General features: G+C 34.5%; 1 protein-coding gene across 2 annotated transcripts in view; it reads left to right on the top strand.

Moving 5' to 3' along the window:
• The window catches only part of LOC138709123 (26S proteasome non-ATPase regulatory subunit 2-like), a 78,375-nt gene extending 58,251 nt beyond the window's left edge, over window positions 1-20,124 (top strand). For both annotated transcript variants that reach the window (XM_069839659.1, XM_069839658.1), the window contains 5 exons: window positions 3,121-3,294; window positions 3,921-4,105; window positions 6,932-7,137; window positions 10,210-10,328; window positions 19,383-20,124. In XM_069839659.1, coding sequence (XP_069695760.1) covers window positions 3,121-3,294; window positions 3,921-4,105; window positions 6,932-7,137; window positions 10,210-10,328; window positions 19,383-19,556 — 858 coding nt within the window. In that variant the 3' untranslated portion in view covers window positions 19,557-20,124. The remainder of the gene's footprint in view (window positions 1-3,120; window positions 3,295-3,920; window positions 4,106-6,931; window positions 7,138-10,209; window positions 10,329-19,382) is intronic.
• The last annotated feature ends 2,961 nt before the right edge of the window (window positions 20,125-23,085 follow it).

Genomic DNA, 23,085 nt, shown 5'->3' with positions numbered 1-23,085 from the left:
TAAGTTCTAGCAGTTCGACAAATGATGCTCCAAATGTCATAATGTATATGTAGTTTTCTTTAAGAACTTTTCATGTAGATCAAAATGCCCAATGTGGAAAGATGCATTTTTTATTGAATTGTCAGTGTGTTAATCTTCATTTCAAAGACATGGGTTCAAATATGTTCAAGTCTGAGTTGAAATAGTGGCGCGAACACAATGTTGGAGAAAGTTTACTTTCCTTTTACCTAAAAATCATTTCACCATTTCTGTGTAATTCATTACCATCAAATGGCACGTTGTTCAAAAGAGTCACAGTCCTTCATTAATTTTTAAAAAGATTGAATTTAACACTTAAACAGAAAGTTTTCATTAAATATCGACAGGCACTTGAAATGGAAATTTTGCACGATTTTTCATTGTTGAACAAAGAAGTAGGTATACTGTGCCCTCAGAACTGCAGATTTCGCGACCTACTGAGAGCCAGAGCATTTATTAAAGAGAAATTAATATCTGACGCTACATTTTTAACGTTTCAGTTTAAATAAGCTTATTATTATTTCAGAAAAGCACTGGATTGGTTAAAAATGGACTTCATATGTAAATAAAATTATTAAAAAATGGATGATGGAGGGAGGGAGAAATAGAGAAAGAGAGAAATAAATAAAGAAAGAAATACCGTATTTACTCGAGTAATAGACTCACTTTTTTCCATAATGTTTTATTAAAGATCTAGGGTACATATTATATGCCAGGAAAACATTTTAGGAGAAAAAATCATAACTACCCGACATCCCACGTGATAATCACAGTTGGTTTCGACATCAGACAAGTAATATTGAAAATGGTTGATTGTATGATTTCGAGAGCATCGATATATTGAATGCTTTTGAGCAGTAATAATGTAAAATGCGTAACACATGAAGTGAATAAAAATGTAGCTCAATAATAACTCCAGAACGCAACTGAAGCAAGCAACACTACAAGAGAGAACAATCGACATTAATGTTACTCATAGTATGTTGAAAGTTTTCAAACTATTAAAAAGAACGAATAACAATCCATTTTTGCATTAAAAAAAAACCAATCGTAGTAAATTAACTCTTTGTTTCAAAAAATTCAATTCTGAGAAGTGCATCCAACATTACTTATGGCTTTTAAGGAACCCGGAGGTTCATTTCCGCCCTCACATAAGCCCACCATCGGTCCCTATCCTGAGCAAGATTAATTCAGTCGCTATCATCATATCCCACCTCCCTCAAATCCATTTTAATATTACCTCCCATCTATGTCTCGGCCTCCCAACTAACACTCTATATGCAGTTCTGGATTCGCCCATACGTGCTACATGCCCTCAAACATCTGGATTTAAAGTTCCTAATTACTTGTATGTCAGGTGAAGAATAAGGTGCATGCAGTTCTGCATTGTATAACTTTCTCCGGTCTCCTGTAACATCATCCCTCTTAGCCTCAAATATTTTCCTAAGCACCTTATTCTCAAACACCCTTAACCTCTGTTCCTCTCTCAAAGTGAGAGTCCAAGTGTCACAACCACAGAACAACCGGTAATATAACTGTTTTATAAATTCTAACTTTCAGCTCTTTTGAGAGCAGATTGGATGACAAAAGCTTCTCAACTGAATAATAACACGCATTTCCCATATTTATTCTGCGTTTAATTTCCTCCTGAGTGTCATTTGTTGCTCCAAGATATTTGCACTCATCCACCTTTTCAAAGCATAAATTTCCAATTTTTATATTTCCATTTCATACTATGTTCTACCACGAGACATAATTTCATTTTTTCGGGATTTACTTCCAAACCTACTCTTTACTTGCTTCAAGTAAAATTCTTGTGTTTTCCCTAATTGTTTGTGAATTTTCTCCTAACATATTCACATCATCTGCATAGACAAGCAGCTGATGTAACCCATTCAATTCCAAACCCTGTCTGTTATCCTGGACTTTTCTAATGGCATATTCTAGAGCAAAGTTAAAAAGTAAAGGTGATAGTGCATTTCCTTGCTTTTAGCCTGCAGTGAATTGGAAAAGCATCTGACAGAAACTGGCCTATATAGACTCTACTGTACGTTTAACTGAGACACATTTTAATTAATTGAACCAGTTTGTTGGGAGTACCAAATTCAATAAGAATATTATATAAAACTAATCTCTTAACCGAGTCTTATGCCTTTTTGAAATCTATGAATATATCTAACTAGTTCTTTTGCTACTAATGTTACCATTCCTATTCTATATAGACTTTTAATATTTGAAGTACCAAATCTCATAACCTTATTTCTTTGATGTGGTCGTGCCAGAGAATCAGTCCCATTCCAAGGATTCTGAGATTTCGTAACAAGCTGTTTTTTTTACAGTGATGTGTTGTTAGCCCTTCGCCCAATCCCAAGCTGGAGGACCACCCCTTATCAGCTGTCGGCAACTGCTTATTCAATATATTCGCAGCTACCCTCCGTTTCTGGAGGCAATCATCCAACATTACGATTGTATATTACCACAGGTAGCAATTGAAAATATAATGCGTACATTATGCGAGGATTTTTTTTCTCCCTACATATTACTGTCAAAAATGGGTGCGTACATTATGTGATGATGTCTATTACGCGAGTAAATATGTTAACTGAATTATACGGTACTTTAGTAATGTAGTCTATTACGCGAGTAAATATGTTAACTGAATTATACGGTACTTTAGTAATGTAGTCTATTACGCGAGTAAATATGTTAACTGAATTATACGGTACTTTAGTAATGTAGTCTATTACGCGAGTAAATATGTTAACTGAATTATACGGTACTTTAGTAATGTAGTCTATTACGCGAGTAAATATGGTAACTGAATTATACTTTAGTAATGTTTTATTTATGTAAACAATTTTCATAAAATTGTAAGTAGTTTTGCTGAAATTTTGACCTATATTTGCAGAGTTTGAACTTAAAGTGGTTACTGTAATGCAAATTTCAGCCTCCTGACAAAATTCCACAAGTTGTCACTGTTCGTAATAAAAAATAAAGAAACCAGTATATGTATTTCTTTCTTAATACGTAATTGATGGGAATGTTAGGTTTTCTTCATTTCTGGCTAAGATTTATTGTGTAGTGTTTAATGCTTATTATCAGGAACAATCAAAGGAGGAACCATCACAGTCCTGTTGCACCGAAACCAAACGCCCACTTATCAATGAAAGCACAAACAAGTCTTCCATGCAAGCAGTTGCCACCCTTGGTGTGGCTGTTATTGCAATGGGTGAGGAGATCGGGACAGAAATGTCCACAAGGATATTCAGTCAACTGGTAAGCATTCTGCAATGATGTTGCGTTTAATGGTATTTTTAATGGTAGCTTTAGCAGTTAGTTAAAGCAGAAATTTCATTATGTAATGACTCTTTCAAAGAAAGACTATTCAAAACGGAAGAGGAAATATACTAAGAAATAAGAACAGGAAAAGGATATGGAGAACAAGAGTAAGAAGAAGAACGAGATGTAACATGAGAATTACAAGTAGAAAAGCAACAAGGAGAACATTAACAATAACAATGTAAAAAGTGACAGTAAATTAACGAGAGACTTGCAGAAAGAAAAATGAGATAGAATAAGAAAAAAGTCTAGTATATAAGTTGGTGCTGATAGTTTCCCTGTAGACGTTCAGTCTTTTTATTGTGAAAGTGTAAAATAAAATTACTTTTCTATCTATATTGTTAAAGTCACATCACTTACCGATGTGGAATATTGTAAATCAGCAGACCGACTAACCATTGATCAACCAACCAGTTGAATAATTATCTTTGTGACATATACTGTAAAATAAAAAAATGGTGAAAATTGTTTGGAACTAATTTGTAGTGTTTAATTTTTTTTTTCGCTGAATTTTGTCAAGCATTTAGAAATGACACTAATCTAGAACTTTATTCTCATTTCAGGGTAGATATGGAGAGCCTGCTATTCGTAGGGCTGTGCCATTAGGTATTGCACTATGTTCCATGTCAAACCCGCAAATGTCAGTTATTGACGTTCTCAACAAATATTCCCATGATTCTGACCTAGAGGTAGCCCACAATGCAATATTTTCAATGGGTCTTGTTGGAGCAGGAACTAACAATGCAAGGTAATAATTTGATTTTTCAGGTCAGGTGTAAGATACATTTTCTACTGTTTAAGTAAATGTACCTAGTTCAGTCTTCTTAAGAAGCTAATAACAAGGAGAGAATTTTAATAAACGCTACTTTTCCTTCAAACCTGGTGGCATATAATAAATTACAATTGTGCGTAATAAAGATTCTCTAAAATCTTGGTAATTCGTTGTAAGACACAATCAAATTGTGTAAGCAATCTGCAGTAGGTTCTCTAATATAGATTATGACTTCACCGTAAAAAAAAAAATGTCCCTTTATAAGCAGAAAAAAAGGCAAAAATGCAACAAAAAGTAGAACTTTTCCTAAAATAAAAATTACCAGTAGACAATAAAAGACGAAAAATACAAAATAAAAGTAGCGATAGGTTATGTTAATTAGTTTGTGTTGAAGTGAAACAAGTTTGTATTGCATCCTGCATTGTCTGTGATGTCTAAAAAAAAAAAGATTATATTTCATCAACTTCCGAGCCCTATTTATAACACTAATAGAGTATTTTACACTGATAACACTTGTGACATTCTCACTTTTCTGCGTGGAGTCTTTATTTAAATATCGCGTTTTAATCCCAGCAGTGCAAAGACTTGTGACGTCATTCTGCCTTCTAATATGTGGAATTCACTTAAGGGAAGAGAATGTTAATTAATCAGATCTTACGAAAATTCGGTTTCTGTCAAAAGAAAAATTTTAATATCAGAGACTGAAAGAAAATGCTTTTCCCCACGAAATACATGGGTACTCAAACGAAAGTTTTCCTTAAGAAAAGGCAGTTAAATTTCTTAAAAAGGAAAGTGGTTTCGGAAATTTTTAAATAATGTGGCCCCAGCACTTCATGTGAAGAAGACTGTTGTGCAAGACCCTGTGAATGTTGAATTGAGTGTGGATGCATGTGTTCAGTATAAGTAGGACATGAAACCTATAAGGTTAAAAGAATTCGATGAAATGAATAAAAGTGACACATGAGAAGGAACATTTTCTTTGCCAGAGGACTCTAATTAAGAGCCTTCCATTAATGAAAATTGTGATGATGAAAAAAATTTTGCAACGGAGACAGAGAAACAGAGATGTCTCTATTTAAACTACTACTTCAAATATGTGAAATTCTGTTCGTAAAACACTTACAACCCGAGAGGAACATGTCTTACCATAACAACTCCATTATAACTCATTGTAAATGGCAATGTTTTTAAGTTGTCATCAGCAGGTGAAAAATTCACTTTGGCAAATAAAAGCAAGTAAAAATTCACTTTTTACTGTTTTGGCAGTACCTTAAATTTAATTTTTCTTTATTTACAAAAGCTTTGAAAATACTGTTTTCCTTACAGTCATATTATACTTGTGAAAAGATTTATGTTCCCTACCATTCATCATTTTTCACTCAAAGAAAAATAAATCAATTTTGAGGCCGCCGTGAAAGAAATGACTTAATGTCTAGCAGAGGATGGACAACATGACTCACCTGGTTTCTCAGCGAAGTATGTAACATAACATTATGAATTTGGCTTACTTACTTACAAATGGCTTTTAAGGAACTCACAGGTTCATTGCTGCCCTCACATAAGCCCGCCATCGGTCCCTATCCTGTGCAAGATTAATCCAGTCTCTATCATCATATCCCACCTCCCTTAAATCTATTTTAATATTATCCTCTCATCTACGTCTCCGCCTCCCCAAAGAGGTATTTTTCTTTCCGGCCTCCCAACTAACACTCCATTTCTGGATTCACCCATACGTGCTACATGCACTGCCCAGCTCAAACGTCTGGATATAATGTTCCTAATTATGTCAGGTGAAGCATACAATTTATGCAGTTCTGCATTTTGTAACTTTCTCCATTCTCCTGTAACTTCATCCCTCTTAGCTCCAAATATTTTCCTAAGAACCTTATTCTCAGACACTCTTAATCTCTGGTTCTCTCTCAAAGTGAGACTCCAAGTTTCACAACCATCCAGAACAACCGGTAATATAACTGTTTTATAAATTCTGACCTTAAGATTTTTTGACAGCAGACTAGATGACAAAAGCTTCTCAAGCGAATAATAACAGGCATTTCCTATATTTATTCTGCGTGTAATTTCCTCCCGAGTGTCATTTATATTTGTTACTGTTGCTCCAAGATATTTGAATTTTTCCACCTCTTTGAAGGATAAATCTCCAATTTTTATATTTCCATTTCGTACAATATTCTGGTCGTGAGACATAATCATATACCAGTACTTTTTATTTTCGGGATTTACTTCCAAACTTATCGCTTTACTTGCTTCAAGTAAAATTTCTGTGTTTTCGCTAATCGTTTGTGGATTTTCTCCTAACATATTCAAGTCATCCGCATAGACAAACAGCTGATGTAACCCGTTCAATTCCAAACCCTGTAAAAATCGCGTGGTTTGGAGTTAAAGAATATATCTTCAGAGTATATCTATACAAATATTAAATTCCTCTTTGTTAATTGTAAATCACCATTTGTACAATTATATAAATAATAAATAAACTATTCTGTTTTAGAGATGGCAGCTAAAAAGAATTAACTTAACTATGTAGAAATATTGTTTTGTATGTACAAAAAAATTAATTACGTGGCTGTGACCAAATGGTACTGCTCACATTCTCTCCCTTAACACAACGTTGTTTTACAATCCAGTTTCCCTTTAAGTAGCTCTGAAATGCTGCAGAAATTAAATATGTCCATACATTGTTGCAAAAACTCAAAGAACTTCTACACTGTGCAAATGTTATAAAATTGTTATGTTTATGCAGATCTTAATATATCTCTGTAATATAACGTTGTCTCTATGTTAAAGGTTAGCAACCATGCTGAGACATCTGGCACAGTACCACTCGAAGTATCCCAACCACTTATTCATGGTGCGCTTGGCACAGGGACTTGCACACTTGGGGAAAGGGACCATGTCACTATCGCCCTTCCACTCTGATGGACAGATTATGAACCACGTGGCGGTGGCAGGCTTGCTGGTTATTCTCGTTGCCTTCTTCGACGTGAAAAACAGTGAGTTCATTAGCTGTCGCTACTGTAATGTTGTAAGCCATGTAATATGCATCTATTTATCTATCCCTGCCTACACAGTAAATTGAAGTAAAATGTGTCTGTGCAAAATAATCGCTAAAGAAACAACTGCTTCAGTATTTGCTACAATAGTCAGAACTGACAACTTATGGTGGGAGCAGTGGCGGCTCATGGGTTTTTAAAAGATGTGGAGCATACAAAATTTAAATTTAAATCACGTCAAAAAGAAAGCTTATCTGATAATTCACTCCATATACAATATTATTTTCAACCTACTGTTCTTTGCTGCAGCAAATTATTCTTCTATTATCACTGGTACTTGAAATAAGTAATGTTGTGTACCATTTTATTCTCTACAGATAGTGTTTCTAATACATTCAGATTGTCATTTTGTATAGAATTTAGTAAGAAAGTTATTATTTTCAACGGAGAGATGGATCTTAGGTTTTTATAATAAAATTATTGTCATTGAGATTTTCAATATTTTCACACACTGAGATGTACGTAATATGATATTGTCGAAGCTAAATAGCGACAGTGGTGTTGCACCAGAGGCAGTATGAAAATAATTGCTCAAATACATTTTCTCCAACTTGATTCTTAAGAACCATTTATAGTGGAATACAGTTTGAGGGTTGCCTGAAAATCACTTTATGAAAACTCTACACAATACAGTGGAAACTTAAAGTAAAAATACAGAAATGATCATGAAACTAAAACTTGTCATTAATATTGCTTACAGTCATATTACAAATTACCAAATGGCCTGGAAATGTACAAAAACTTGCCCAGACATGTTCAAATATTTTTAACAAGAGCAAGAACAGGTCACATTGTCACTCAATTGTACCTACACCAATTTCACATTTCTGATAATCCTACTTTCTGTGGTGTAATAATCATGATGAAGATGTGGAACACATTCTTTATACTGTCCATCCATAAACCACAAAAGAAGTAAATTAAGCTCATCAGTACCAGTTGCAGAAGACACAGCCCTGCAGTATATATTGACTACATCCCACCTCTGGCTACTAGCAACAGGCATCTATAATGAACACCGATCAAAATACACCTCATTTCTCATGAAAAACAAAAACTGAATGGACTACAGTGGACTTTATGTTGTCAGCAAACAGCTGGATACATTAAGAAGATTGATTGATTGATTTTCTTCTGAATCTCAACTTCTGTAAATTATGTACCGGTATAAATTTATTGCATAAAGGTACGTACATTAGTTATCCATATAATTTTCTTACATGTGTCATAATAATTTTTTGCTTAGTGTGTTGCATTGCTAAATATTTGCATATTTGCAAGATACGTTTTTTCTATTGTTAATATGTATTACTATTTACTTGCTTTCCTAATATGAAAGTGAAGATAGTGAAACAAAATTCATATGCATATAAGTATTTCTGTTGTTGTTTTCTAATGCCAGGCGTTTGACAATAAAGTCATTTAACCTCTTGCACTCCAATATTTTTCGAAGATATTATCATGGTCAGCCACTGAAGCACAGATTTTGAGGTGTTCCGAATCCATTTCTTGGTTTGAGTTGCACAATGGGCAGTTAGGGGACTGATATATTACAATTCTATGCAGGTGTTTAGCCAAACAAACATGGCCTGTTGCCAATCTAAATGCAGCTACAGACGATTTTCGTGGTAAATCGGGAATTAACTGTGGATTTTGATGCAGAGAGTTCCATTTTTTCCCTTGGGATTGTGTTATCAAATTTTGTTTGTTGAAGTCTAAATATGTAGATTTAATAAATCTTTTCACAGAGTAATACGTAGATTTAGTAACAGGTCTGAAAGTAGCAGTGCTGCCCTTCTTTGCTAAAGCATCCGCATTTTCGTTTCCCAGGTTTCCACAATGGGATGGTACCCATTGGAATACAATTCTTTTATTGAGTGATATTAATTGAGAGAGCATTTTAGTTATTTCTGCTGTTTGAGATGAAGGTGTGTGTTTAGAGACTATTGATAGAATAGCTGCTTTGGAGTCTGACAATGTAACTGCATTCTTAAATTTATTGATGTGGCATAGAAGATTCCTGAGACTTTCACTTATTGCAATGATTTCTCCATTAAAACGTGTTGTTCCATATCCAAGAGATCTATAAAGTGAGAAGAGACAGCATGTAACACCTGCACCGGCACCTTGTTCTCTGGAGATCAAGGATCCGTCAGTGTATAAATGAAGCCAGTTTTGTGGAGGGTATCTAATATTAATTGTCTCTAAAGACAATTGTTTTAGTATTTCAGTGTTTACTTCTGATTTCAGTATTTCTTCTGTTAAATTTAGATTATATTTCATATTTAATAGAGTTAAAGGGTTTGGTTTAATTTGTAGGTTTTCTTTTAAATTCGGGATATTGATTTATATAAGTATTCTAGATTTAACTTAAAAGCCATCAGCGTGGCTCAGTCGGTTAAGGTGCTTGCCTTCTGGTTTGAAATTGCGTTCGGGCGCAGGTTCGATCCCTGCTTGGGCTGATTATCTGGTTGGCTTTTTTCCGAGGTTTTCCCCAACTGTATGGTGAATGCCAGGTAATCTACGGCGAATCCTCAGCCTTATATCGCCAAATACCATCTCGCTATCACCAGTCTCATCAACGCTAAATAACCCCATATTTGATACAGCGTCTTAAATAACCAACTAAAAAAAATTATCTTATAAAACCTCAAACCTCAAAGCTGGTTACCATTTTCTTCCCCACCTCCGACTGTACACTGACCCTTTGTACTCTTGAAATCCCCCAGAATTTGCTGAATATTAGTTGTAGGCTGTTACCTGATGAGCCATGGCTGGATATGTAAGGATTTAATCTCCTTAAATGATTAGCTAGTAAATGTCTTTTTTTTATGGCGTCCTTTACAAGAAAAATAAAAATTCATGATACGAATACTTTGCTGTTTCACGTGCTGTAAATATCTGTTTATTTCTAATGCCGAGCACTTGACAACAAAATTGTTGGCTTTTCACTACAGATTTCAGCTGAATTGATATTGGTGGGTTTTCAACTTACAAAACTTTTGTTTTCAGCAATCCTTGGGAAATCTCATTACCTATTGTATGGACTGGTTGCTGCCATGCATCCACGGTGGCTGGTGACGCTAAACGAGAAGTTGGAGCCCTTACCAGTGTCTGTGAGAGTTGGACAGGTACTGCCAATACCCATTTTCCTTTAACTCAGTGGTAAAATTAAGCAGGTATGAAATGATAGACCACACTAGTGGTAAAGTAAGATACAATAAGCATTTTGGTAGTAAAATTATGTTGCTGAATTTATCAAAATTCTGTGTTGTTAATCTCTAATATCTTTATTATTAAAATTTTATTGTACTTCATTTTAATGTTGCTCTTTAGTTTAAGACATAATTGTACATCGTTTAAAATACTTACATACAGTATAGTGTCATGAATACATGAACTATGCCTGGTCATTGTTCCCTGATAGTAATTATTTGCCATTTCGACATATCATGTAGTAACATTTTACAGAATGTCATATAGACATCACAGTTGTCTTCTCATGGTAAGAATTAAGCTCTAATTTCTGTAGACATGTCTTTGAAAACGGAATCCTTGTATTTTTATTAGGAATAATGTTATTTATTAGTTTGGTGCATAATTCCGTAGCGATTTTTCATAATTTTATTAAAACACATCAGCTACATATAAGAGAGAAGTTAATCATCAACAATATATTCTCCTTCACTATTTACAAGTCTGCTAAATAAAAAAAACGAAAATCCGTATTATGAATTTTTATGAACATAAATCTACCTAATGCCACTTAAGGTACAATACTTTACATAGTCTGTTATTTTTTTCTGCACTTTCTTACAACTAATTTTGTTTTTTATGTTCATTTTAAACTTAGAAATTACCGTACTAAGAGATATTCTAGCACGTGGGTGTGAAGTGAAATTTTTATGGCAGTCCAAAAGGGGTGAAAGTGTAAATGAGTCGTTTATTGTAAAAACATCACAACCTCCATTTTTTACAAAATGCGTTTTTTGTGGATTTTAATTGCCAGCATGACTGCACATCTTTTGATATAAAAACCTTATATCTATCATGTAACATGTAAAAAATAGGACAAGAAATATGCATTTATTGTAAAAACCCCACAACTAACATCACATATGGTGGTTTTCAAATAAACTAGTCTGCCACACTAGCTGAAAGCAGCACTGTCACACCCAACAGCTGATTTCAGTCACAACGGGATCAGTGTTTTGTTCTGTCTGTTGCTGATTAAGTGTTGCCCTTACTATTATTATCTGTTTTCTGTTTTGAGTATTTTGTTACAATAGGGTTAGTTCAAGTGATGAAAATGTTGCTAATGAGGATTATTGAGAACTCGTCTAAGTTCAAGGTAAAACGAGTCACAGCTAATGATGTGGTTATCTTCAAAGCTTGGTGGCGAAAATTTTATAAGCTATCTATCATGTCTGATTCATCTTATGGTCGTGGTGTACCAAAGGATAAAAAGGTACATTTTAAAATTTCGAAAGTGAATGAGTTTTTTCACTGCAATGAACAAAAAGGTAAAGTTCTTTGTAAAGAGTTCATTGATAGCATTGTACTGGCAGAAGTATTCACCATTCGATTTCCTGAGAAAAGTGTTTGTGCTGAAAATTTACTGTTTGAACTGCCAACACACCTAACTTATAACAGCTCGAGGCTATCAATTAATGTTAAAAAAATGGATGACCTTATGAAGATTTTGCAGTACATACCGGATGAAGTGAAAGGATTCTACACAGAACTGTACACATGGCCTACCACCAACAAAGATAGTAATGGGAGTGGAAGCGAAGACTAGGAAAATAATAAGTCCTGATAAGAAAAAGTCTGTTGCAACAGAAAAAAAGATTCAAAATGGAAAAACTTTAATTTCTTGTGATTTTATACTGTAATTTTTACATAGATTATAAAGTTTGTTCATACTTACTTTCATTCACTCTGATACTTGGAAAAAGGCAATGCTTTGCTTAGTTTGTTTGTGTGTTTGTTGGAAAAACCCCCATAACATCCTAATTAATTTAATTTTTTTGGGGGCTTTATATATTATAAAACACAGCTAATGGTGAATAAACCTCATATTTAGCAACTAATGTCACGTGTTAAATACATTTTGACAATAAAAATAAAAGTAATGAAACTAAACAGTTTTTATTGGTTTCCCAAAAGTTTTGTTTTTGTCACTTGTGGGGTTTTACAAATCAACGATTCAAATGATCTTGGTAGAAATGAACGAAAATTACACATGTGACATAATTAGCGATCGTGGTAAGCACAATTCAGAAAGTAGACAAGAGTGACTATAAACCATTTCATCAGTCATTACTATGCAGTGCTTAAAAATCGCGTTCTCTTTTTAGGCGATGGATAATGCACAGAGCAGTTACTTGAGGGATGGATAATCGAGGTTCTATTGCATGCAATGAAACATCTAAAAACAAATAAGCAAAAATTATCTGGATATGATAAAATACCATAAAGATTTCTGAAAGCCTGTTCTGAAATAATTTCTCCTTCTGTAAGATATTTATTCAGTTTGTTGGTGCAATCAGTACGGTATTTTTCCAGAAAAACTCAATACTCAATAGTAAAGCCAATGTACAGAAAAGGGAGCTAAATCTACTGTTGTTATTATGGACTCGTATCATTATTAAAATCCAACAATATAATAGTTTTAGAACTGTTTGGGTTAAAAAAAATGAACAGAAAATGTAGCTTTTAGGTTGGTGAAGTACGGAATTCTGTAAATTCGAAATACAGTAATAGATGTTATTTGCCCAAAGCATTTGACTGTATGTATAATGATAAACAAATAAAAAGTTTTATGGTATGAAAGATGAGACCTTAGCTTTCTTACATCATACTGTTCAAATATAAAACAAAAACTAGAAATAAATACCAGTATATCAAATAGTTACAAAGTTAGTTACTCAGAATTTAGTAATATTAAACGTAATTATCCAGGGGTCAATTTTAGGTTCATTATTGTTTCTAGTTTAATGCTTTAGCCTCAGTCATAAATCATTTATCCCAGACAAACTTATTTGCAGACGGTACAAGTGTGATTATGTAAAGTAAATAAATTTTAGGAGGGAGATATTTCCTTAAGGCAGCCATTGGCAAATTTGTACTCACTATGACATCACTGGACGCAAACCGCAATACATAAAATGTAATATCAATCGAGGAGTACAGAGCACTCCGCTCGGATCCCAGTGGCGGACTCTCAGCCCAATCATCTGACGTAGACTACACAATATTGATTTATAGATGGACAGATTATATTTTATTTCACCATTATTTTTACTGTGCTACAACAAGCTAGAAAAATACGTCACAAATTGCCACTCATAATACAACTCGTAAATTTAAATCTTTGTTTAGATATTAGAAGTTTTCGTTGAGAAAACAAGTTAGTGTTCCGAAATATATTGAATAGGTTGTTGTTTTCTAATGCCAGGCGTTTGACAGTAAAGTCATTTGACCTCTTGCACTCCAATATTTTTCAAAGATATCATGGTCAGCCACTGAAGCACAGATTTTGAGGTGTTCCGAATCCGTTTCTTGGTTTGAGTTGCACAATGGGCAGTTAGGGGACCGATAATATATTGAATATAGAGCCAGACATAGGAACTATGTAGAATAGCAGCAGGCGACCTATGATAGGACTACACATAAGTTATTATATTTTCTATGGAGAGCATTTTAAATTAATCTAAGCTTCATTTATGCACCGACGGATCTCCAGAGAACAAGGTGCCGGTGCAGGTGTTACGTGCTGTCTCTTCTCACTTTAGGTCACTTGGATATGGAACAACAAGTTTTCATGGTGAAATCATTGCAATAAGTGAATGTCTCAGGAATCTTCTATGCCACATCAATAAATTTAGGAATGCAGTTATATTGTCAGACTCCAAAGCAGCTATTCTATCAATCGTCTCTAAACACACACCTTCATCTCAAACAGCAGAAATAACTAAAATGCTCTCTCAATTAATATCACTCAATAAAAGAATTGTATTCCAATGGATACCATCCCACTGTGGAATCCTGGGAAACGAGAATGCGGATGCTTTGGCAAAGAGGAACAGCACTGCTACTTACAGACCTGTTACTAAATCTACGTATTACTCTGTGATGAGATTTATTAAATCTACATACTTAGACTTGAACAAACAAAATTTGATAACACAATCCCAAGGGAAAAAATGGAACTCTCTGCATCAAAATCCACAGTTAATTCCCGATTTACCACGAAAATCGTCTGTAGCTGCATTTAGATTGGCAACAGGCCATGATTGTTTGGCTAAACACCTGCATAGAATTGTAATATATCAGTCCCCTAACTGCCCATTGTGCAACTCAAACCAAGAAATGGATTCGGAACACCTCAAAATCTGTGCTTCATTGGCTGGTCATGAAAATATCTTTGAAAAATATTGGAGTGCAAGAGGTCAAATGACTTTATTGTCAAACGCCTGGCATTAGAAAACAACAACAACAACATGAATCTAAGCCAGTCTGGTGTGTTATACAATGGCAACGTTTTATGTCCTCACTTATTTTCAGCTCTCCACGTTAGTCCAACTAGTAAACTTTTTTTTAAAGTCGCATTTCGAGTTACTACAGATACAAGTTTCTTTATGTTCAGATTCAATTTTTCTATATATTTTCTTCATGCTCGGAAAACTCCTCCCCTGTTGTATTTACTTTAAGTGCAATGACATCGAGCAAATATTCTTATTCAGAGAGATCCTTCGTAACTCCGCAGGTGAACATTACCAATTCTACTCTATCAATATCTGTGTTTCCACCTAAAGCTAGTGTTTCAATATCTTTCATCCTCCTTTGTATTGTCCATGTGGATAATTTCATACTGTTGAAAACATCAGATTACTCGTATTCGGGACAAATAATATTAGCAACTTTATTCAGGCGTGTTTTAATGAACTGTCCTTTAGGACTTCGATGATTTTGAAATTTCCAAAGCAATAACATGACTTGCATGGAGTTCTCTTTGAGCAATAGCTTGTTTCATCATATTTTAGTACCGAAACTATTATTTCTATTTATGTTTTTTATGTTTTAATTGCTTTGTCCTGTCCAACCCTACGAAAAGAAAATTATGTTTATACTTATTTTCTACCGTATACATTTCCGTTTACAATTACATTGAAAATGTTCATGCTTACCTATGATTTCGTGATAATCTTATGACGTGTCATAATGTCGCTAGATGTTTGATTTATAAGTGTCTATTAGAATAGAACACAAGAGTCGTCTACATTGCCCCCATATGCCCAAAAAATACTATTACTCCCATTCTTCCTTAAACATAAGTTTCTGAACAGACGTTGAAGGTTTCTAGAAAGAAACAATCTAAATCTAATCACGTAATCCGCCACTGATAGATGCCTGTGAACTGGAGTTGTAGGGAAGTTGGATGGAAGGGAGGAGGTGAAGCAAAGACAGTTTACAGCGCTGCCCCTGCAACATCACTATTGCTAGTGATCACGATGACATTTCTGCCAATCCCTGTAAACAGTATGATCACTTTATAAACACTTCTAATATAGTGTTAAATCTGATGAATAATTAATTTAATGCAAAATATATATTAGTACTTCATATTGATAAAACCAGTCTAATGGAAGTCAGTAAACATAATACTGTTCCGTTTTCTATAATATTATATTAAATGGACTTGATCTCAAAGAATCTACAAGCATAAATTTTCTTGGTGTCAAACTGGAAAACACATATAGTAGGCTGACCAGATTTTTTTATGGTCCAGCAGGGGACAACAGCAATTTCAAGAAAAATCACAAATGCTTACCTAGTCACTCTCTTTTGAAGTGTTGCATTAAATACATATAACAGTACATACTATGATAGAACTTTGCACTCTAAATTTGTAGAGTATCTTAACTGTTTTAATTAAATGCATAAACACACGCAACTCCTATACATAATTATAGTCACTAAGAATTCAATTTCAGTACTGATTCATGCATGGAAGTCTTTCACATAATATTGTACACATTGAACTCTAACACGCATTTTACAGGTACTTGTCTGAAGAATAAATCTTTTTAAGGATATGTCCATTCCTATACAGCTTCACACTAAGTTCTTTACATGAGAAATGAAAGTTTGTTTTCACTTATAACAAAGCTTTAACTGTTTCAATTTTCATTCTTGATTTTTCATCAGTCCAGATTGAGTTCATTGTGGAGAAAAGTCTTTCAAATGATGAATTACCGGTACTGACTGAAAGACACATGATTAATGACACTACTTTGAGAAGATTTTCAAATGGAATGGATTTTTTTTTTGTTTTGAAATGTTGAAAAACATCAGACCACTTTTAACCTATTGGTATGTCACAAAACTCCTAATTTTTTTTAACTACTTAAAAATGGACACTGCAGCAGTTATAATACTTCCGCGCAACGCGAATGAAAACAAAAGATGCTATGTTGTTCTCAAAGAGTGCAGAATATCTCGCACTGTGCTCGCCAGTTCTTCTGTCTCATATTGAGAACCATTCAGAAATGTACATGAATCGCAGCAGTTCCATCATGATACTTAAATATTTACATGTAAAATGTTATTGAAACAAAATCAAAACTTTTGGGGACAAAATTAATTTCCGAGGACAGCAACTCAAAACAGGGGACTGTCCCCGGAAATCGGGGATGTGTGGTCAGTCTAAATATAGAATATATTCATCAATTGAATTCTATCTGTTATGCATTAAGATCCTTATCTTCTGTTGGTGAAATAAATACCCTTAAAATGGCATGCTTTGCGTACTTTCATTCTGTATAAAATGTATGTCAGTTCAGTTACGATATCCAATATTGTGAAGAAGTATTGATAACATCACCCAAAAATTATCTCGATAAACTCAGTTTATTTCAAAATCAGGCCCTAAGATTAATTACTGAAACAGTAAAAACAACTCCAATTGTTGGTATGCAGATTCTTACGAATACTCGTAATATAATTAAGGAATTGAAAGAACAAGCACTAATACAGTATGAGAAATTAATTGTATTGCCATACACAGGAAATAATTGGTATGGTATAATATCTAAACTGTGGATAGATTAGAAACATTGAAAAGTTTTACAAAGTTAGTATGGTACGTTACATTGTATTATGTTTCTATTTTAAGAGTCACTTAGTATTAAATTAAAATATATTCTTTTATTTTGGAATTAAGGCTGAAATATAACATGTTGTATTTTTTGTTACTCCATATAAAATATGTTGTTGTTTCAATGCCTTGCATCTAGCAATGAAGCCATTAGCATTCGTGCTGTCCAATACTTCTGGGCTACAGTGTCTTCTGCAGATAATGCATTGCAGGTGTTCAAGTGATCCTCGTTCATCTCCTCTTGACTGTTGCACAGGGGACACAATGGTGAATTTAGAATTTGTAGTTTATGTAAGTGGCTTGCCAAGCAATCGTGTCCTGTAAGCAGCCTGAAGGCTGCAACTGCAGTTTTCCGTGGGATTACTTCTGGGTTCAAGAGTAGGGTGTTCCATTTTTTGTTTTCGGCATGTTTTTTTGTTTTCTCAATATGAAGGTGTGAAAATTTAGAATTGATCAGGTGCTTTACTGAAGTAATTGGCAAATTTATCGATTTCATTTGCTGTATTGTTGTGTCTTTCTTGGCAAGTATATCTGCCAGTTTGTTGCCTTCGATCCCACAGTGTGCCGGGACCCACTGTATGTGAATTGTTTTGTTAAGATTTTGCAGTTGAACTAACATGTTGTAGCAATCCTTTATTTTCTCTGATTTTTTTGTGGTGTTTGAGCATATTGCTTGAATTGCAGCTTTGGAATCTGAGAGGATTACTGCTTTATTGTACTTGTTAATTGGGAGATTCATTAATTGCTGTAGAGCTATGTGTATTGCCATTATTTCTTCGTTGTAATTTGTGGTATTAAGACCTGTTGCTTGATAAAATAAGAATAGTGAACATGAGACTCCAGCTCCAGTTCGGTGGTCTTTAGAAGATCCGTCTGTAAAAATATGTAACCATTCTTTTGGAGAATATTTTGTGTTGATTGTTTCGAGGGCTAGAGCTTTCATTACATCAGTGGGTGTTTCTGATTTATTTACTTCTACCTGCTCGTGGTACACTCCACTTTAACGAATGAGGCTGTGGGGACCGAGTAACAGTGGTATAACTGTATCATCTCAATGGAGGAAATGCCATTAAATATTCTAATAAATTGCTGACCTGTCACGGCATAGAGGGGCGTCCCCACATGGCGGATGGGGGAAGGTCGGTGGATTTACTTATGTAATCCTGGCTAGGTCCGAGGGACCCGATGACCAAAGACAGATGCGGTCCTCCATTCATATTGGGGTTTTTTTACGGACGATGTAACTACCAAAATATAAAACTGGTGCCCGATAAAAGCAGTTGTGATCCTGCCAAAACATGATGAGAATGTGTCCTAAGTTTCAAGATTCTGAAAGTAAAACTGTCCCCCTATCAGATCTCCAGATGGGGACAACTTTAGAGACATCTTATCGAGGAAACTCCATATAAAATATTCATTATTCATTATTCGGAAACATTTAGCCAGTAGGTATGTTGAATTCCAACATTGATTTCCCTCCTTCCCACACTGAACACATTGGTGCCAAACATCTTACTGGTTCTTCTTGTGCTCGAGAAAGAAAGAGAATTTGTTGTTTACATCTTTTGATCAACAATACACGAGTGTACTACCACTACTACGACCATGACCACTATTCCTTTTCCTCCTATATTACAGTCTTCATTGCATTGCCTAATTATCTTACAGCTTTGAAGGACAAGAAAAAGTTTAGAAAAAATTAAAACAAAATTTCTCCATCTGTATTCCTTCCACTCAACTAAAAACTGTTTATGTTTGTAATTTGAACTAATGTACTTATTATGTATTATATATTTTTGTATATAAGTTTCTACTGTTATGTATTATATATTTTTATATATTAAGTTTTTACTTCTTCCACATCTCAAAGCTGCAATGTTTATGTAAGATCTAGGAAGTAAAATGGAATGAAAATGAAATATTTTCACAATAGTACGTGTTTGTATATATGTAGAAACCATACAATTTTTATGTTTTAGATCTTTATTTTCATAATTATGTTAAAATTAACCCTATGTTCCAGGCTGTAGACATCGTGGGGAAAGCAGGAACACCTAAAACAATCACAGGGGTGCACACTCACAATACACCAGTGCTTCTTGCTGTGGGGGAAAGGGCTGAACTTGCCACAGAAGAATATATTCCCCTCACATCAGTGATGGAAGGTTTCGTTATATTGCGTAAGAAAACTGAATAATCTGTGTTTAAATGAGCACCGCAATATAGTTTCATTTGTAAGTGTTCTGTAAGTTATTTTTGTTAATTATTTCATATTCCAACATTTATCAGTATTAACAACAAGTAGTGTTCCTAAAATAATGTTCGTTTTTTAAGCTAATTTAAATCTCAGTATTAACAACAAATAGGTTCCTAAAATAATGTTAATTTTTTTAAGCTAATTTAAATATCAGTATTAACAACAAGTAGTGTTCCTAAAATAATGTTCATGTTTGAAGTCAATTTGTTGCCGTTGTTTTATAATGCCAGGCATTTGACGTAAAGTCATTTGACCTCTTGCACTCTAATATTTTTCAAAGATATTGTCATGGTCAGCCACTGAAGCACAGTTTTTGAGGTGTTCAGAACTTAATTAAGCTAATTTAATCTCAGTATTAACAACAAATAATGTTCATTTTTTAAGCTAATTTAAACATTTTCTTTTGGTATATATAACTGATATATTTAATAGTTAATGACACAGTATTTGGAGATTGAATGTTCGCAATTGTCTTACCAAAGGTTCAGTAAAATACTTATGAAATCTATTCTCAGCTTAGTAATTCCATGAGAGGCATTCAATAAGTAAGTTGCCTTTATTTGGTAAATTCGTGGGTGCGCAGACAAAAGTCACTTTTCAGTCAAAATTGAGTTAAGTCAACGTTTCGATAGAGAAACGTGAGAAGAACATTGTGTAGAATACGCTAAATCATAGCTTTGAAATTGCATACCGGTATGGAGTTAAAAATTATTTAAGCGATTCTGCATATTTAGTCAAAGTGTTTTTGCAGTTATTTCAAAACTTAGTTTTGGTGACTTATTCCCTCTTGCTCTCGCATCCACGAAATAATTGATGTACATGTGGCAATTTTACGTGAATGATACGGACATCATTTAACTGCTTCTCAAAATAATTACCTAATCACCTATAATATTTAGGCATTTCGGCTCCAAAGCCTACTCCAGAAGAAAGTAGGATTTTAGTTATAACAAAAGTTATAGCTAATAATAGTTCACAGAAAACTGATACAACTTCTCAGTGCTGCACCCTGATCAAGCAGCTCCAAAAACTGGGCAAGGAAATAGTTCTGCAATGGGTTCCAGCGCACTGCGGCATTGCAGGTAATGAATTGGCGGATCATCTGGCTAAGAAAAAACATGTTACTCAAAAATCATTTATTTCTGTTAAATTTAATAAAAAATTCCAATACAAACATTTTTGAACAGTATAAAGGAATCAGCTAAAGATAAATCATGGGAACCCCTTCTCCAAATTTAAAACATCATCCCTGAAGAACCAAGAAATTCAGCAGTGGCAGCCTTCTACCTTCTGACTGGGCATGATTGTTTAGCAGCTCATTTATATAGAATCGGTATCTTCCTCTCACCCAATTGTGTGTTATGTATAAAGGAGTAATCATGGATAAGTACCACCTGGGAAATTGCGAAGCCTTGCCAGCTCATCTCAACGTCACAGAAAAATACTGGACTGCAAGAAGTTGACATGTACCTATTGGATAGTGTGAGCATGAAGTTGTCAGCAAGAATGATTGCTGCCGTGAGGAGTGAATTCTTGTTATGGATTGAAGATCTGAATTGATTAAAGAACTCGTAATAACGGACTGTTTTGTCTTGATACTTCCAGAAAATTAGTAAGGAGAAAGTCATCAGTAAACTTTGAAAGAGTACTGTGACTTTTCCTGCATAATAAAATATATCTTCGATTTTTTTTTTGTGAGACTTCGACTGCTTCCATTCCATAAAGTCACCTTTGGTTTTGGAGTGTAATACTGCGTCCAGCTCTTGTCACACAAGAAACGATGGAGAAAGATATTTCTGTCACTTTGGTAGTGCATTAGAAGTTCACAACTGCAGTTGATTGCTTCGTGCAGTGAACTCAAGGTGAGTTACTGTGGAATGAAACGTGATGAAACTTTGATGGCTCAGTGTGTCATAGATGATTGGATGAATACAGCCAATCATGTTCTTTATTTTGACGATACCCTGTACTTCAATGCTTCTGTCTTATTTATGATTTTTATTTATTTGTTTAATTTTAACGGCATTATTGATAGTCATGGGTTGATTGGCCCCAAATTGTTATAGGTGTCTGTTCGTCATTCTGCACACATTCTGAACCATCTAAACTGAACCATATAATTTCCATACACTTTCATATGCCTGCTCGTAGTTCGATTCCTCTAACACTTGAATGCTCACCATGCTCTGAGCAATGAAATGAGATGAATTTGTTTCAATTAATACTAGAGGAGAAAAATTCGCTCCGGCGCCAGGGATCGAACCCAGGTCCTTGGTTCTATGTACCATGCGCTCTAACCATTGAGCTATGCCGAAGTTCAATCCACAGCACCAGATGTAATCCTCTCCTCCAGTGTTTTTCCCTTTGTGGCCTGACTCCAAGTTCGACATGTATGTTGACATTTTATATTAAGTCAACTGCCATTATACAAGGAATGCACTCAATTGAGTGACTTGATGGCTGGCATTCCACAGTAATATGCACTGTTGCTCGAAGGATCTACATAAAGATTAATTTTTTGGTCCTACAGAATATGTCTGTTACAGTAACAATTAATATTACAGGAGAAAAATTCGCTCCGGCGCCGGGGATCGAACCCGGGTCTGTGGTTCTACATACCAAGCACTCTAACCATTGAGTTATGCCGAAGTTCAATCCACAACACCAGATCACCAGATCGAATCCCTCTCCTCAGTGTTTTTCCCTTAGTGGCCTGACTCCAAGTTCGACATGTATGTTGACATTTTATATTGAGTCAATTGCCAACTGCGAATTTTTCTCCTCTAATATTAATTGTTACCGTAACACATATTCTGTAGAACCAAACAATTAATCTTTACGTAGATGAATTTGTTTCACTATATACGCTTATTCTTTTAAGAAACTGCTGCACTTGTGTAAGTCAGACAGACCAGTGATAATTAACATTTACAAAGGAAGGAGAAGGCTAATTTGTAGTGTAAAATTTGCAACTGTTAAATAATTTTTTCTCATCTTACTAGACCTGGCCCTCATAGCTATATCTTAAATTTTTTTTGGAATGAATGAAATGTGCATGTGTGCACGAGAAAGAGAAAAAGAAAGAGATACTGAACAAGCCAGTTAAAAAAATGATTATGTCCTTAATTTACATATCTTACAAAAAACATTAATATCATCATAGCCTCAACCTCTCCTTACTCCTCCATTTTCTTCCTCCTCCTCTCATCATTATCATAATTCATCAAGAATTAAAACTTTCTGCCTGTTCTGTTGTTACTCTTGAGGGGATTTGAATCAACCAATGGCTGTTTCTGGTCTGATTTGCGCAACCACCTTTATCACCTCCATTATTAAAATCTTTTAATTGAGTAGAGATTGAGTATTTGTTTTCCGAATAGCATTTCAATGAATTCTTACTGGACAGCAGTTAGTTTAACAGCGATACAAAATTTTGTTGCCTGCCGATCCAGAATTGCTGGTTCGATCC

The sequence above is a fragment of the Periplaneta americana genome, chromosome 11, assembly GCF_040183065.1.
Source record: "Periplaneta americana isolate PAMFEO1 chromosome 11, P.americana_PAMFEO1_priV1, whole genome shotgun sequence".
Classification (NCBI taxonomy): Eukaryota; Metazoa; Arthropoda; class Insecta; order Blattodea; family Blattidae; genus Periplaneta; species Periplaneta americana.
The sequence above is the reverse complement of the archived record's forward strand: the minus strand, read 5'-3'. Positions and strand labels throughout refer to the sequence as shown.